Here is a 12,092-nt window from a genome sequence, read left to right as displayed (position 1 = left end):
TAAATACCTGGAATAATTTTTAATATTTTGCCGCAGATATTTCAGCATAAGAAAAATATCCTTCCCCATAACTCGTCAATTTTGTAAAACATTTTCAAACAAATACAAATTCCATGATCTCATCTAATAGAACCTCCAAGTGAGGTTAAATGTCTCAATATCTACACAGTTGTATTTTGTTGCATTTAGACAACAGTAAAATACATCCGAAAGTAACAGACACACATCGTAATTGTGCCACACAAAGATATGAGTTTCAGAAGCACCAAGTCCAAAGATGACCATTTGTTGAAGGACAATTAAAATTTACTAATTTGACATAGATAGAAAAGGAAAGAGTATGACAAAGATCTTAGACTGGAAGAATCATGGACAGGTGGTTATTAGAGTGGAGCCTCCTTAAGAACTGGAGAGGACTGGGAGGAAGCGTGTTGTGTGCACACTGTGAACTCACACACCTTTACCTCTAGCACTTGGCCGGGAGGCTGAGGCAGGCAGGCACTCCTCCATACCAGACAAATTCTTCACATCTCCGTCCTGCAAATTCTTATATTATGTTCACCTGTTGTTAACTTTAGGTTATTTTATTTTAGAAGGTTCTGTCAACTTAAGCCAACAATTTATTGTAATTGAATTTATAATTATCAAGGGATATCATTATATGCCTCTAAGAACTTTTAACATATATTTTAAATGCATTTATGAATATGACATTATTTTGACACAATAGTGTCATTGTGACAGTGAAAAAGAAAAACTAAGTTATAAAAATTAAAAATTAAGATCATAATGCAGATATTATTTTCAACATTCTTAGAATCACAGTATTAATTTCTCCAAAAAGTTAATGTTTCTGTAATATAATTTAAAATCGCATTGTAGAGTGCTTGTAACATCATGCTAAATGAAGCATCTAGGAAATTCTTAGGCTCTTCAAAAACCCACACCTATCGGTTGTTTTAAGATCACAGTTTACATGTCTGGAAATGGTTGGGAAGCCACTTACTCCATATTTTAAATTCCATGTATGTCATGAAATATCTGTTTGTTACATGTGAGAGGTGGTTTTGTTGTTGTTGTTGTTATTGTTGTTGTTGTTTTGGTATTTAACAGAAGAACCAAAATGAAGAGTAATGATTGGTATCGATTCTCTGGAAAACGGCATTTTCCAACAAATGTATATTAGTTTACTTAACTTTTTATATTTCATGGTCTTGGTCTGATAGGCTTTTTTTCAAGACCATATTCAGCCTAGAATTTTCTGACCTTCACTTTAGATAATAAAGTTCTGTCTTATTTAAAATAAATACATATATACATCTATTCATACATATATACATATATACCTGGGAGTAATGAAGACTTAGATGGTAGTAGTTAGCAACCTTCTTCTGTGTGGAGCCAGGTAGTAAATACGGTAGGCCTCACATCTGTCTGCTGTTTGTCTCAGCTGCTTACCTGCCCTGCTGTGAGAAAGGAAAGGCTTATCATAACAGCTATGTGGTACAAGACACTAACATTGTGTTTGTTGGGTATAAAATAAGACTGACACAAAGAAGTCTTATTACTATAGAACAGTCGTTAGGTAAATTAACTCTTTTTATGATATAATTTGAAATTGACTCATTGACTATTAAATATAACAGTTTTTAACAAATATAATTCTTTCTTAGAAGAGACATCTTAGCCAGGTGGTGGTGGCACATGCCTTTAATCTCAGCACTTGGGAGGCAGAGGCAGGTAAATTTCTGAGTTCAAGGCCAGCCTGGTCTACAGAGTGAGTTCCAGGACAGCCAGGGCTACACAGAGGAACCCTATCTCAAAAAAAACAAAAACAAAAACAAAAAAAAAAAGAAAAGAGAGAGACATCTTTTTACTGTTTATAGACATTTTAATGTACAACTACCTTTATTAAACTCAAAAACATAAGAAGAATGTGCGGCTTGTTTTTGTTTTGTGGTCTCCTATTTTAAAAATAACAACCTAAAGCTTAACCCAGAAGTAAGGCTTTGTCATTTCTCACCGCAAGTGCTGCACTCTGTTGATTGCGTGCTGCTCAGACTGATTTCTAGTGAGACTCAGATGCAACATACTGTGAAGTTTAGATTCAATGGAAATGGTGGGAACCTCAATGTGAGATCGATCAGTGTTTTAGCCTGGGCTGTAGCATTTGCTGGGCATGGCCTCTGCATTCGTTTAAATGATACTTACCCATCAGAAAGCGCATGAGAAAAGTCAAGTGTGGTGATAGATGGCTTGTGTACTATGTGATGGGGAAGCCTTTAGCTCTCCAATGACTTCTGTCATTCCCTCCTTAAAAGCATTTTGTTTATAACACTCTAAAGTATAGACCATTCTAGATAATTTAGTTATTATAGATAATCAATTTTGATAGCAAGATATTTGTTTACTATTTCTAGGGAACTGGCCATTTGAAGTGGCCTGTTTCCTCCCTGAAACCATAAATGAGCTCCAAAGTCTATGTGTTGTAGGAATAACATTTCTGAATTTGCTCTTATAGTGTCATTGTTCTGGAAGAAAGCTTTGAATTCTTTAGACTAGTCATACCTGTAAGGGAATGGTGTAAGATAGACTTTAAGAAGACTGGAGATGTACATAGCATTTATTATAGTAAGTAATCTAAATGAGCTGTACTGTATTGTGATTTTGAATACCTGTATTATTTATTTAAAACTGTATGTTATGGTAAATGAATCACAAATTTGTTTTAAATACAAATAAAATAATAGTTTTAACTTTAATATTCAGGATAAAATTAAAACAATTGGCCTGGGATGGTGATGCCTACCTCAGTCCCAGCACTGGGGAGGTAAAGCAGATGTCATTAGAATTCTTGGGGAGTTTGAGGCAACTTTGATCTACAGAATGAGTTCCAGACCACAAGACTACACAGTGGTACTCTATCAATCTTTGATGAATGGCTACACATGGAGATACTCAAGGAGTATGAATGAATGAATGAATGAATGAATGAATGAGTTTAGATCACTTACTATGAAGTTTGATCAGTGTTTGCTTTGTGAAAGGGATATTATTTTGTTGAGTTTTAGAGTTAAGTTTTCCAGAGCTAGTCAGTTGAAGTATTCCATTTATTTTCTACCACACTCTTGTTTGTTATGAATGAAGGCAGAGATTTGGAAGGAAACATTGAGAAGAAGCAGAGACCACTGAGTCATTCATTCCTTCAGGGTTTATTGAACTCACTTAAGATTTTAAGTTGTTCATATTGGTCAACCATTTGTGTCAGATGTGGTTTAATTTTTTCTGTCCCTGGAAAAAATAGAAACTGACATTTCTGGATTTTCAAATAATTTCATCATCATAAAGTAGGAAAGCAGCGTTTTCTTCTGTGCCAAGCATGAGGGTGGTGTGACCTGTTTGTTAGCAGGGTATAGAATTGAAAGATAGGAGATCTTTGTTTTTTATGTTATGTTTTTGTAACAGTGGTCTTATTGGTTATCTCAGGATTTTTTAATATATCATCCCAGTGAAGATCCATGAAATAGCATATTTTGAAATTTATATTAATATTTATGTTGTAAAAACTCAGATAATTGGAATTTTATAATGATTATAAAATATCTATAATGTTATGTTATATGTACATGATTCTTAAAGCTCCGAACTCTTAGATAGTATACAGTTACTTGTCTTTATACTATAGGTCATATATAGTTGTATCAGTGAGTTATTTTCTGACACAAAAAGTGAATTTTAAATTGTGATGACAAATATTTTATGTTTGTATAACAGGGGTTCTGAATATTTGAGGAAATAAATTATAATATTATTTCCTCAGAGAAAAGGTCTAGATAGTCTGTAAGTATAATTAACTTCCCTTAGTTGTTTCTGCTCAAGTTAGTACAGAGTTAGGATTTGAACAGGGGCAGTCTATGGTCACTCTTTAAAATGTCTCATTAATTACCCACACAGGAAAGATACTTGCTTCACAAAGTAGAGTTTGCATTCTTTCTTCTATATTTGCTGTACTTACATATGGATATTTGGGGTCAGTTACTCAAACAAAATAAATTTCAATGTTTCATATTTAATCTTAATCATAATCATGTACTTTATAAAATGACTATTCTGAGAACCTTGTTTTTAATAAAATAATCAAATATAATTTAAAATATTATTTTGTGTTTCAATTTTACATGTATTTTCATTTAATTTTAATAATTTTCCTTTTCTTGTACTTTTTTGGTCTGTTGTCTGTTTTGTCTAATGCATGTCCAGGGTTCTAAGGTTAGTATTACTTTTGCAGTAATTTTTAGGCTTTTATTTTAAAATTTTATTTTTACTTAGAAAAATTTTTACTTGGTTATATTTTGAGTTTTCATATCATCTTTTAATCAGGTATATTTTTGTATATTTAAAATTCATTCAGAGTAAAATTTATCCAATATTTTGATGAATTAGTTTTAATCATAGCAATAAATTATTAATCATAGCAATAAATACTGTAAGACAGTTAAAACAATCGATAGAGTCCTTTGTGCAATCAGACTTGACTTCCAATTACAGGAACTGGATGAGATATATATTAAGATTTAGTGAGAATTATATTAAGTAAACTTCATCATAGGATGCTTACATATCATATTTGTAAAATATATAATAGAATGCAATAAGAATAATTTGGTAGGTTATTGTTCATGTTAAGAATAACTTTTTCTTTCATCTTTGATATTTTAGTACAGGAACTTTGTTAAATTATGTGGACAATATAGTAATTCTGTATTTAGTATTTGTTTCTAATTCACTATTGTAAAATTACACTATTATTTCACTGGTTGTATTTGTAGATTCTAACTACAAAATAAAGCAATAACTAATATAGTAAGGTAGTGTTCTCATAATTTCAATAATTTGAAATGATGAAGCATTTGAGACCATGACTGCAGATATACTAAATTCTAATTTATTAAGAAGTTATTAGGAATGTTTATTGATCTAAGCAATGGCCAGTGTTTCATCTTAAAACAGCTGAAAATAGAAATATAATGATTATTTTTCTTATAATTGTTAAGCTATGGTCACAGCTGTTTAAATTTGATGCTGTGTCAGGAACAAAGTCCAAATATTTAAGCAGCCTGCATTCCCAGGGACAGTGTGAAAGTCAGTCGGAACAGGAATCGATTTCCTGCACCCATTCTGTACTTGACTTTACCATTTGGTTAAAAGTAAGATCAGAAAGTTTGGACAGTGTGCCCATTTTCAGAAACTTTGAACAGTATTTTTATTTACACAGCATCTCTTTTCTTTGCTGTTTTTGGCACTAAGAAAGTTAATTCGAGTTAGAAAATTATCAAAATCATTACAGTGTTATTTGCAGGATGAAAGTTAAAGACATGTTGGATTGTTTGTATCTTATGGACTTACACATTCTAAGAAACAGAATGAATTTTAATATTCCTTCTAAAAGCAGGAAGTAGGAAGTAACTTTTTATCATAGAAATATTTTACTGAAAATTTAACTTTAAGCTGAACAATGCTACTTCTTCTCCTACAGCTAGGGATTCATAGCTTACTGGTTAAGTATCTAAAGGAGTGATCCTTCTAATTCAACTGATACAGTATTTTAAACTAATACTAATTTTTAAATATGCATTTCATTTATGAATAGTGTGTAGAGAAACAATATTTTGCAAGGTCTTGTGACACGTAGTAATATATTCTTTATATTCTTACCTGAGGTTTTTAAATGACTGTTCTCCTGTAGTATATGCTATGCACCACAGTTCCCAATTTTAAACAAGAGTGATTCTCCTTTTTTAAAGACTGAATTGGAAAACATTGAAGTGACACAAGGCATGTCAGCAGAGACAGCAGTGACGTTTCTCAGCCGACTCATGGCAATGGTTGATGTCCTTGTGTTTGCCAGCTCTCTAAATTTTAGTGAGATTGAAGCTGAAAAAAACATGTCCTCTGGAGGGCTAATGAGACAGTGCCTGCGGCTAGGTAAGTACACTAGGCAGCGATGCTCACTGTAATCGCAATGACTTGTGCAGCTCTGGGGTACAGAACGCATGATTCAGATTGGAGATTCGGAAGCTTAGTAACTGTCTTGTAATCCTTAAGATTTCTCAGTTTAAAACCTTGTATTTTCACATTGGAGATTGTATGGAATCATCATTTATTGCTTCAAATATAGTCAAACACTTAGAATTATTTAAAAATCAATAAAGCTGATGCATATCATTGAAATGATTTTAATGCAGATCCCTGTGTGAACTGTGTTTATATCCTTGGCAGGCCAACAACTAAGGATATAGCACACATCAGAACCCTTAGCTAGAGTAGAAGAGACCTGAGTCTAATGGCCAGTATTACTGAGGAAGTGAGAGAAACACTGGCCCTAAACCTATATGTTTCTAAAATAATGACTAAATGCTAGTGACAAGGAGTATAAATTGCTCTGCTGTGAAGATAGCTAGTATAACCCTTAGAATGAAGGGTGCCTGAAAGGGGAAGGTGTCCTCTGTAGGGTCACCCACATAGGTGAGGCAAGGACACAGCCTTATTAACCTTTTAAAGGATATAGCTTATGTGTACATATGTATGTTTGTATAGATGTGTGGGTATGCCTGCCAATGCAGGCACATGTGGAAGTCAGAAGGTGATACCTAGTAACCTTCCTATCGTTCTCGAATTTATTCATTTGGGAGTCTCACTAACCCTGGAGGTAGGCTGTCCTATCATATTACAGATATGAATATAGGTACACGGGATGTGACTTTAGGTCCCCATGCCTGTACAGCAAATTCTTTTACCTACTGAACCATCTCCTTCTCCATAGACATTTTATGCTATACTAAAATTTTTATTGGTACAGGAGATTTGTGTAATGGTGACTATTGGAGGATTATAGAGTTAGAAAGACTTATTTTGGGAGTTTGAAAGTCCCTGATGATCTGTCTCTTCTGACTCAAAGTACATGAGTATTTTATTTAATGTATATTCTATATATGTTGTATCTTCATTGTTGAATTTCATAACATAAGATTTATCTAATAAACTGTAATAATATCCTATGACAGAAAAGGAAACACACAGGAAAATTGACTTAAAACATTTTCCTATAGGGCCATGTCAACAATTTATGTTAATATCTTTCTGATTTCTTAGTTTGTTGTGTAGCTGTGAGAAACTGTTTAGAATGCCGACAGAGACAGAGAGACAGGGGAAGCAAAACTTCCCATGGAAGCGGTAAACCTCAGGAAGCTCCCCAAAGTGTGACTGCCACAGCAGCATCCAAGGTAATCACCCGCTTTCTCTGAATTATGCAGTCCTTCTTATAGTGAGAGCAGTGCTTTATGGTCTATGGAATGACAGAGGCCTGAGGCTCTAGTTCTGGCTTCTCTGCTTCTTGGCTGTATCTGAAAGGTTAGCTCACCTCTTCACTCGTATGTAAATGAAGAAGATACTAGTTATTTCTTCTGATAGGGTTTTTAAAAATTACATTGGCACACAGAACTAGGTATTCCTGGTGTTTCTACTGTAAACAGTTACATCTATTTTCAGAAGTCAGCCTATAAACAAAGCACATTTTTAAATGGATGAACTTTGAGTAAAAGACTAGTTATTGGCTGCCCATCAAATGAATGAATTTTATATAATAGTTTGGAATATGCTGGCAATTTTCATTACAAATGAGTTGTCTTCTTGTGTTTAACTGACACGATATTACATGCAGCTTCATGACTTTGAAGATTTACATGACTGCTCTGCACTTAATTTCTGCAGCTGTACCGTGTGTGTAGACTTTTTCTTGATTGTGACCTTTCAGACATGCAGTAGACCCCATTTACCTCGAAAATAGATTTTAACTTCTTAAACTTCTATATAATTTTCCTATCTTGAAGTACTTTTCCTTATATTTGATCTGTCTTACATACATTCATGTAGGGTCCTCTTAGATACTGCTTCCACAAAATGAAGGTTTTCAGTACCATTACCATGCCCTAGTCTATGGACAGTTCTTGTGATGGTTTCAGTAAAGCCAGCACGACTGTTCCTCACTGCACTCGTAATTAAATGTCCAGCATTGACATGGTAATTTGTACTCAACCATCAAAGACTTAACACAGACACTTACTTAGTTTTCTACGTTCCCTCCCTCTGCATTGCTGTAGTTTGTGCTAAGCAACTGAAGGTGCACCAAGTCTGTTGGTTATCAAGTACTGCAGCCTCTTTGCTTCTCTGCTGTCAGGGAAACAGCCTTGAGACAATATCACCCACATACTAGTTTACTGCTGAATAGACACCAGAGCGATGTGCATTGCTTGGGAAGTTAAGTATTGGTGTGTCAGCGGTCAGGCTCATATAGTAGGCATATTAAAGGGCTAGTTGCTACAGGATTCTCATGTAAACTGTACATCTCTGGACCTTCAGAGCACTTGGAGTTCTTAAGTTGTAAAGAAATGTTTCTGAGTTATATTCTCTCTGCCAGTTAGCATAGAGGATCTTGAAACAGATTTCTTTGTCTCCCACATCTCAGATATCCAGAATTTAAAAGTGAATCAGACTCTTAACTTAAATGATGTTGTTTAATTAAAATGCAAAAGGAATGTATTAAAGGAGAGTGGCTCCTGGAGTGAGGTGCCTTCCGCTTCTCTTTTATTACTTAGGAGATGTGTAACTAAGCCACTGCTTAGGACAGCATTAGCTCTTAACTATGCCTGTTTTTTTAAACCAGAGAAACATCAGTGGGTGACAGGAAGTCTTTCAGAATCCCTAAAGCAAGTGTGTTTCTTCTTGTAGAATACAGAAAGCATACCCACTGACAGAAATTTGTATTGCTGAGTTAGTGAGTGTGTCTCTAGTAAGAGGTTTGGCAGTGAGAAACGGGTAAGTGGTGACACTCAGGCATTTGGAAAAGATTTCACTTGATAGCAAAGCACATTCAGTATAGAGAATAAAAGTGAGTGGTGGATATTTTGTTCCTGCATTTCAAAAGTGGCACTTTAGGCAGTAAGCCATAGTTGATTTTTGGTCCAGCCTAATAGCTTTCTGGTATGAATCTGGACACACTTCCATGAGTGGTGTATCTTCACAGAGCATCATTTTCATTCTGGAGCAGAAATTTAAACATGTCTTTGCATAATCTTTACAGGGTCAAATGGGATTAGGGGAATCTTTGTAAAATATAAACTGGTACATATATTAAATTATGTCAAGTTTTTTCATGTGCACTATAGATTTATATATTATATAAATTATACACAACTTTCCATAATTATCCTATGCTAAAAGTATTAGGCTATTTAAATGATCTAGTTGAACTTTGGAGCAGTTAAAGTTTCACATAGACTGGGTAAACTAGGTGATTTTAGTAGAAACCATTTGCAAAAAAAAAAATGTATTAAAGTACATGGTGGTACCTGGGGTGAGGCGAACATATAAGTATCAGCCATCAAGTACTGACCTTTCTCCTGTACCATGTTCCACAGGAGCTTCACAACCTCCTTTAGGAGTGAAACCCCACAATGCTGTCTGTAAGGAAGTAGGAATCAGACAAGCACACGCCTGTTATGTACAAAACTTGTATTTACGTTTCATATGTATACATTGTCAGAATTAATCTGCTGGCATATTCAATAACCATAAAAGTGCTAGAGTGAGCCAAAATAACTTGGTGCAGTTGATAATATATGTTATGAATATATTATCTAAAATCCTCAGATTTTTGTTTTTCCAACTATAGAAAATCATTTCAATGGTATATTCTCTAATGTCTGACAACTATAGTGAGCTATCACTCAGGTAGTTTTAGAGCTTGCCTTTTAAAAATGGACCATGCATGAAGTGACTACATGTGTAATTGAATAATGGTAACTAGTAATATTTTACTCTCAAAAATATATATGATGGATAAATTAAGGGAATTAAATATATTTATTAAGTGGTTATGTTAGAAACAAACATTAATCCAGGTAAGGGAGATTTGCACTCAGTTCTTCTGAAAGGCGAGATCATTTTTTTTTTCTTGTACAGCCTTACCTGCCTTTATGAGACCACAGAGGCATCTATGTTGATAGCAAATCAACATAGAGAAGAGAAAGCATCACAAGCAGAGAAGGACAGGGAATAAGCCCCGTGCTAGCTTTGATGTCAGTGATTCCTACTCCTCTGAGGAGGCAGGGAATGGTTTGGGAAGCTCAGCCTGTGATGCTCCTAAATAATTTTCTAGAATATACTGTTGCTCAGTAATTCTCTTTTGTTTTCAAGACTCCTTTAGAAAATGTTCCAGGTAACCTTTCTCCCATCAAGGATCCCGATAGGCTTCTTCAGGATGTTGATATCAATCGCCTTCGTGCTGTTGTCTTTCGAGATGTGGTAAGTTACATATCTGCTTGACTTCCTTAAAAAAGCAAACAAAAGTCAAACAGCAGCAGCAGCAATAGCACTGACACTGTCATTTGTGTTAAGCTGTAATGTTTGTTGCAATCATTTCCCAATGTCCTGTCACCTGGATATATTGCATACCAGGATATAATTGATGGTAAAATGGTTGAGGCTTAGTTTTTTCCCAAAGGATTATTAATAGTTTGCTTTTGAAAAATGATATGTATGTGTACAGGGCTGGGGAAAGGCTCCGTGGACTAAGTGCCTGCCTGCTGTATAAACATAAAGACCTGAGTTCAGATCCCCGGCACCTACATGAAAGTCGGGCATGGGGCTGCACATCTATAATTCCACAGCTAGTGGTGTAGAGGAAACTTCTCAGTCTCAGTTAAACAATTCAGAGTGAAGAAGACACTCAGTGTCAACCTCTGTCCTCCCCATGCACACTCTCAGGTAAGCACAGACACACACGCGCATACTGTTACTCACACACTGATAAAACATTTTGAAACTTAGTTTGTATTCCAAGATTGGATAGAGCCTTGAAACACTAAGTTGACTTTGTCTTAGGTTAACTGGTCCTGCCTTTTACATTCTTTACTACATATCCACATAATGAATATTTGTTTATTCTCAGTGTTTCTTATTGGGCATAAAAAGTTACCTGATCAGGTTTTAATGGATGCCACCTTTGGGTGTGGGAAAACATTTCTTTCATTTAAAAAATTTTAATTATTATTGTGCATATGTGTACTCATGATGCATATGTCGGAGTAGTTCATACCACAGCGTACATGAAGAGGTCAGAGAACAGCTTCTTGTAGCCTGTTCTCACTTTCCACCTTTATGAGGACTCCAGGGATTGGACTCAGATATCCAGGCTTGGGCAGTAGAAGCCTTTACCCAGTGAACCGTCCCACTGGCCCCTACTTTCAGGAATTATGGGATCTTCAGGAATCTGAATTAGAGTGGTGGCTTAACAACATTCAAAGAAACAGATCACTTAAGGAGGGTTTAATGGAACTCTTTAATCTCTGACTGCTTATTAAGGCAATTGACCTTTTTATGAATTGTACCTTTAATCATATTGTTGATTTATATTACATATTTTATATTTATTGCTTAAGTTTGTTATGTAATATAAATCAGCAATATGATTAAAGGTACAGTAAATGATGATGAAAATTAAAGGGAGATACTTTCAATATTAAATGAAGTAAAAACTTAAATGATAATGCTTAGCATTGCAGAAGTGAAGGAATCAGGCTCTTTTATGTAATCATTGTTACATAAGGATAAATTGGACAAGCTTTTTTATAGTTCATTAATATTTTAGAAAAAAAAAAAGCTCTTTATAATACCAATGTCTGAAATCCCAACAGATGTACTTGGAGAGTTGTAGCAGTGTGCGTGAGTGGTGAGCCCCAGGCAGATGTGTAGAGTGAGAGCTTTGCCTTTCTGTCAGTATGCTTGTAGATCCCAAGTGCATATCTCATATTGTGTAAGCTGGGGCCTTAGAAGTGTTTTATAATTTTAGTATATTAGTTAGTTGTATTAATTAATGGTAAGAACTGTACTTTATTTTCAAATTTTTTGTAAAACAGCAGTCACATTTACTTCATTTAATTTCTGAAATATATCAGACCTCAGATTAGGTTTTATGAAATTTACATATGCATATTACCTTTGTGTGTGTGTGTGTGTGTGTGTGTGTAGAATGC

General features: G+C 34.7%; 1 protein-coding gene across 10 annotated transcripts in view; it reads left to right on the top strand.

The window, feature by feature from the left end:
* The window catches only part of Nbea (neurobeachin), a 543,806-nt gene that overhangs the window by 184,722 nt on the left and 346,992 nt on the right, over window positions 1–12,092 (top strand). For 7 of the 10 annotated variants that reach the window (XM_029475176.1, XM_029475174.1, XM_029475172.1 and 4 more), the window contains exons 25-28: window positions 4,261–4,269; window positions 5,805–5,985; window positions 7,153–7,283; window positions 10,255–10,362. In XM_029475176.1, the coding sequence (XP_029331036.1) occupies window positions 4,261–4,269; window positions 5,805–5,985; window positions 7,153–7,283; window positions 10,255–10,362 (429 nt within the window). The remainder of the gene's footprint in view (window positions 1–4,260; window positions 4,270–5,804; window positions 5,986–7,152; window positions 7,284–10,254; window positions 10,363–12,092) is intronic. The other 3 variants (XM_029475170.1, XM_029475178.1, XM_021158784.2) reach the window with 1 other exon arrangement.

Source organism: Mus caroli, chromosome 3 (assembly GCF_900094665.2).
Source record: "Mus caroli chromosome 3, CAROLI_EIJ_v1.1, whole genome shotgun sequence".
Taxonomy (NCBI): domain Eukaryota; kingdom Metazoa; phylum Chordata; class Mammalia; order Rodentia; family Muridae; genus Mus; species Mus caroli.
The sequence above is the reverse complement of the archived record's forward strand: the minus strand, read 5'-3'. Positions and strand labels throughout refer to the sequence as shown.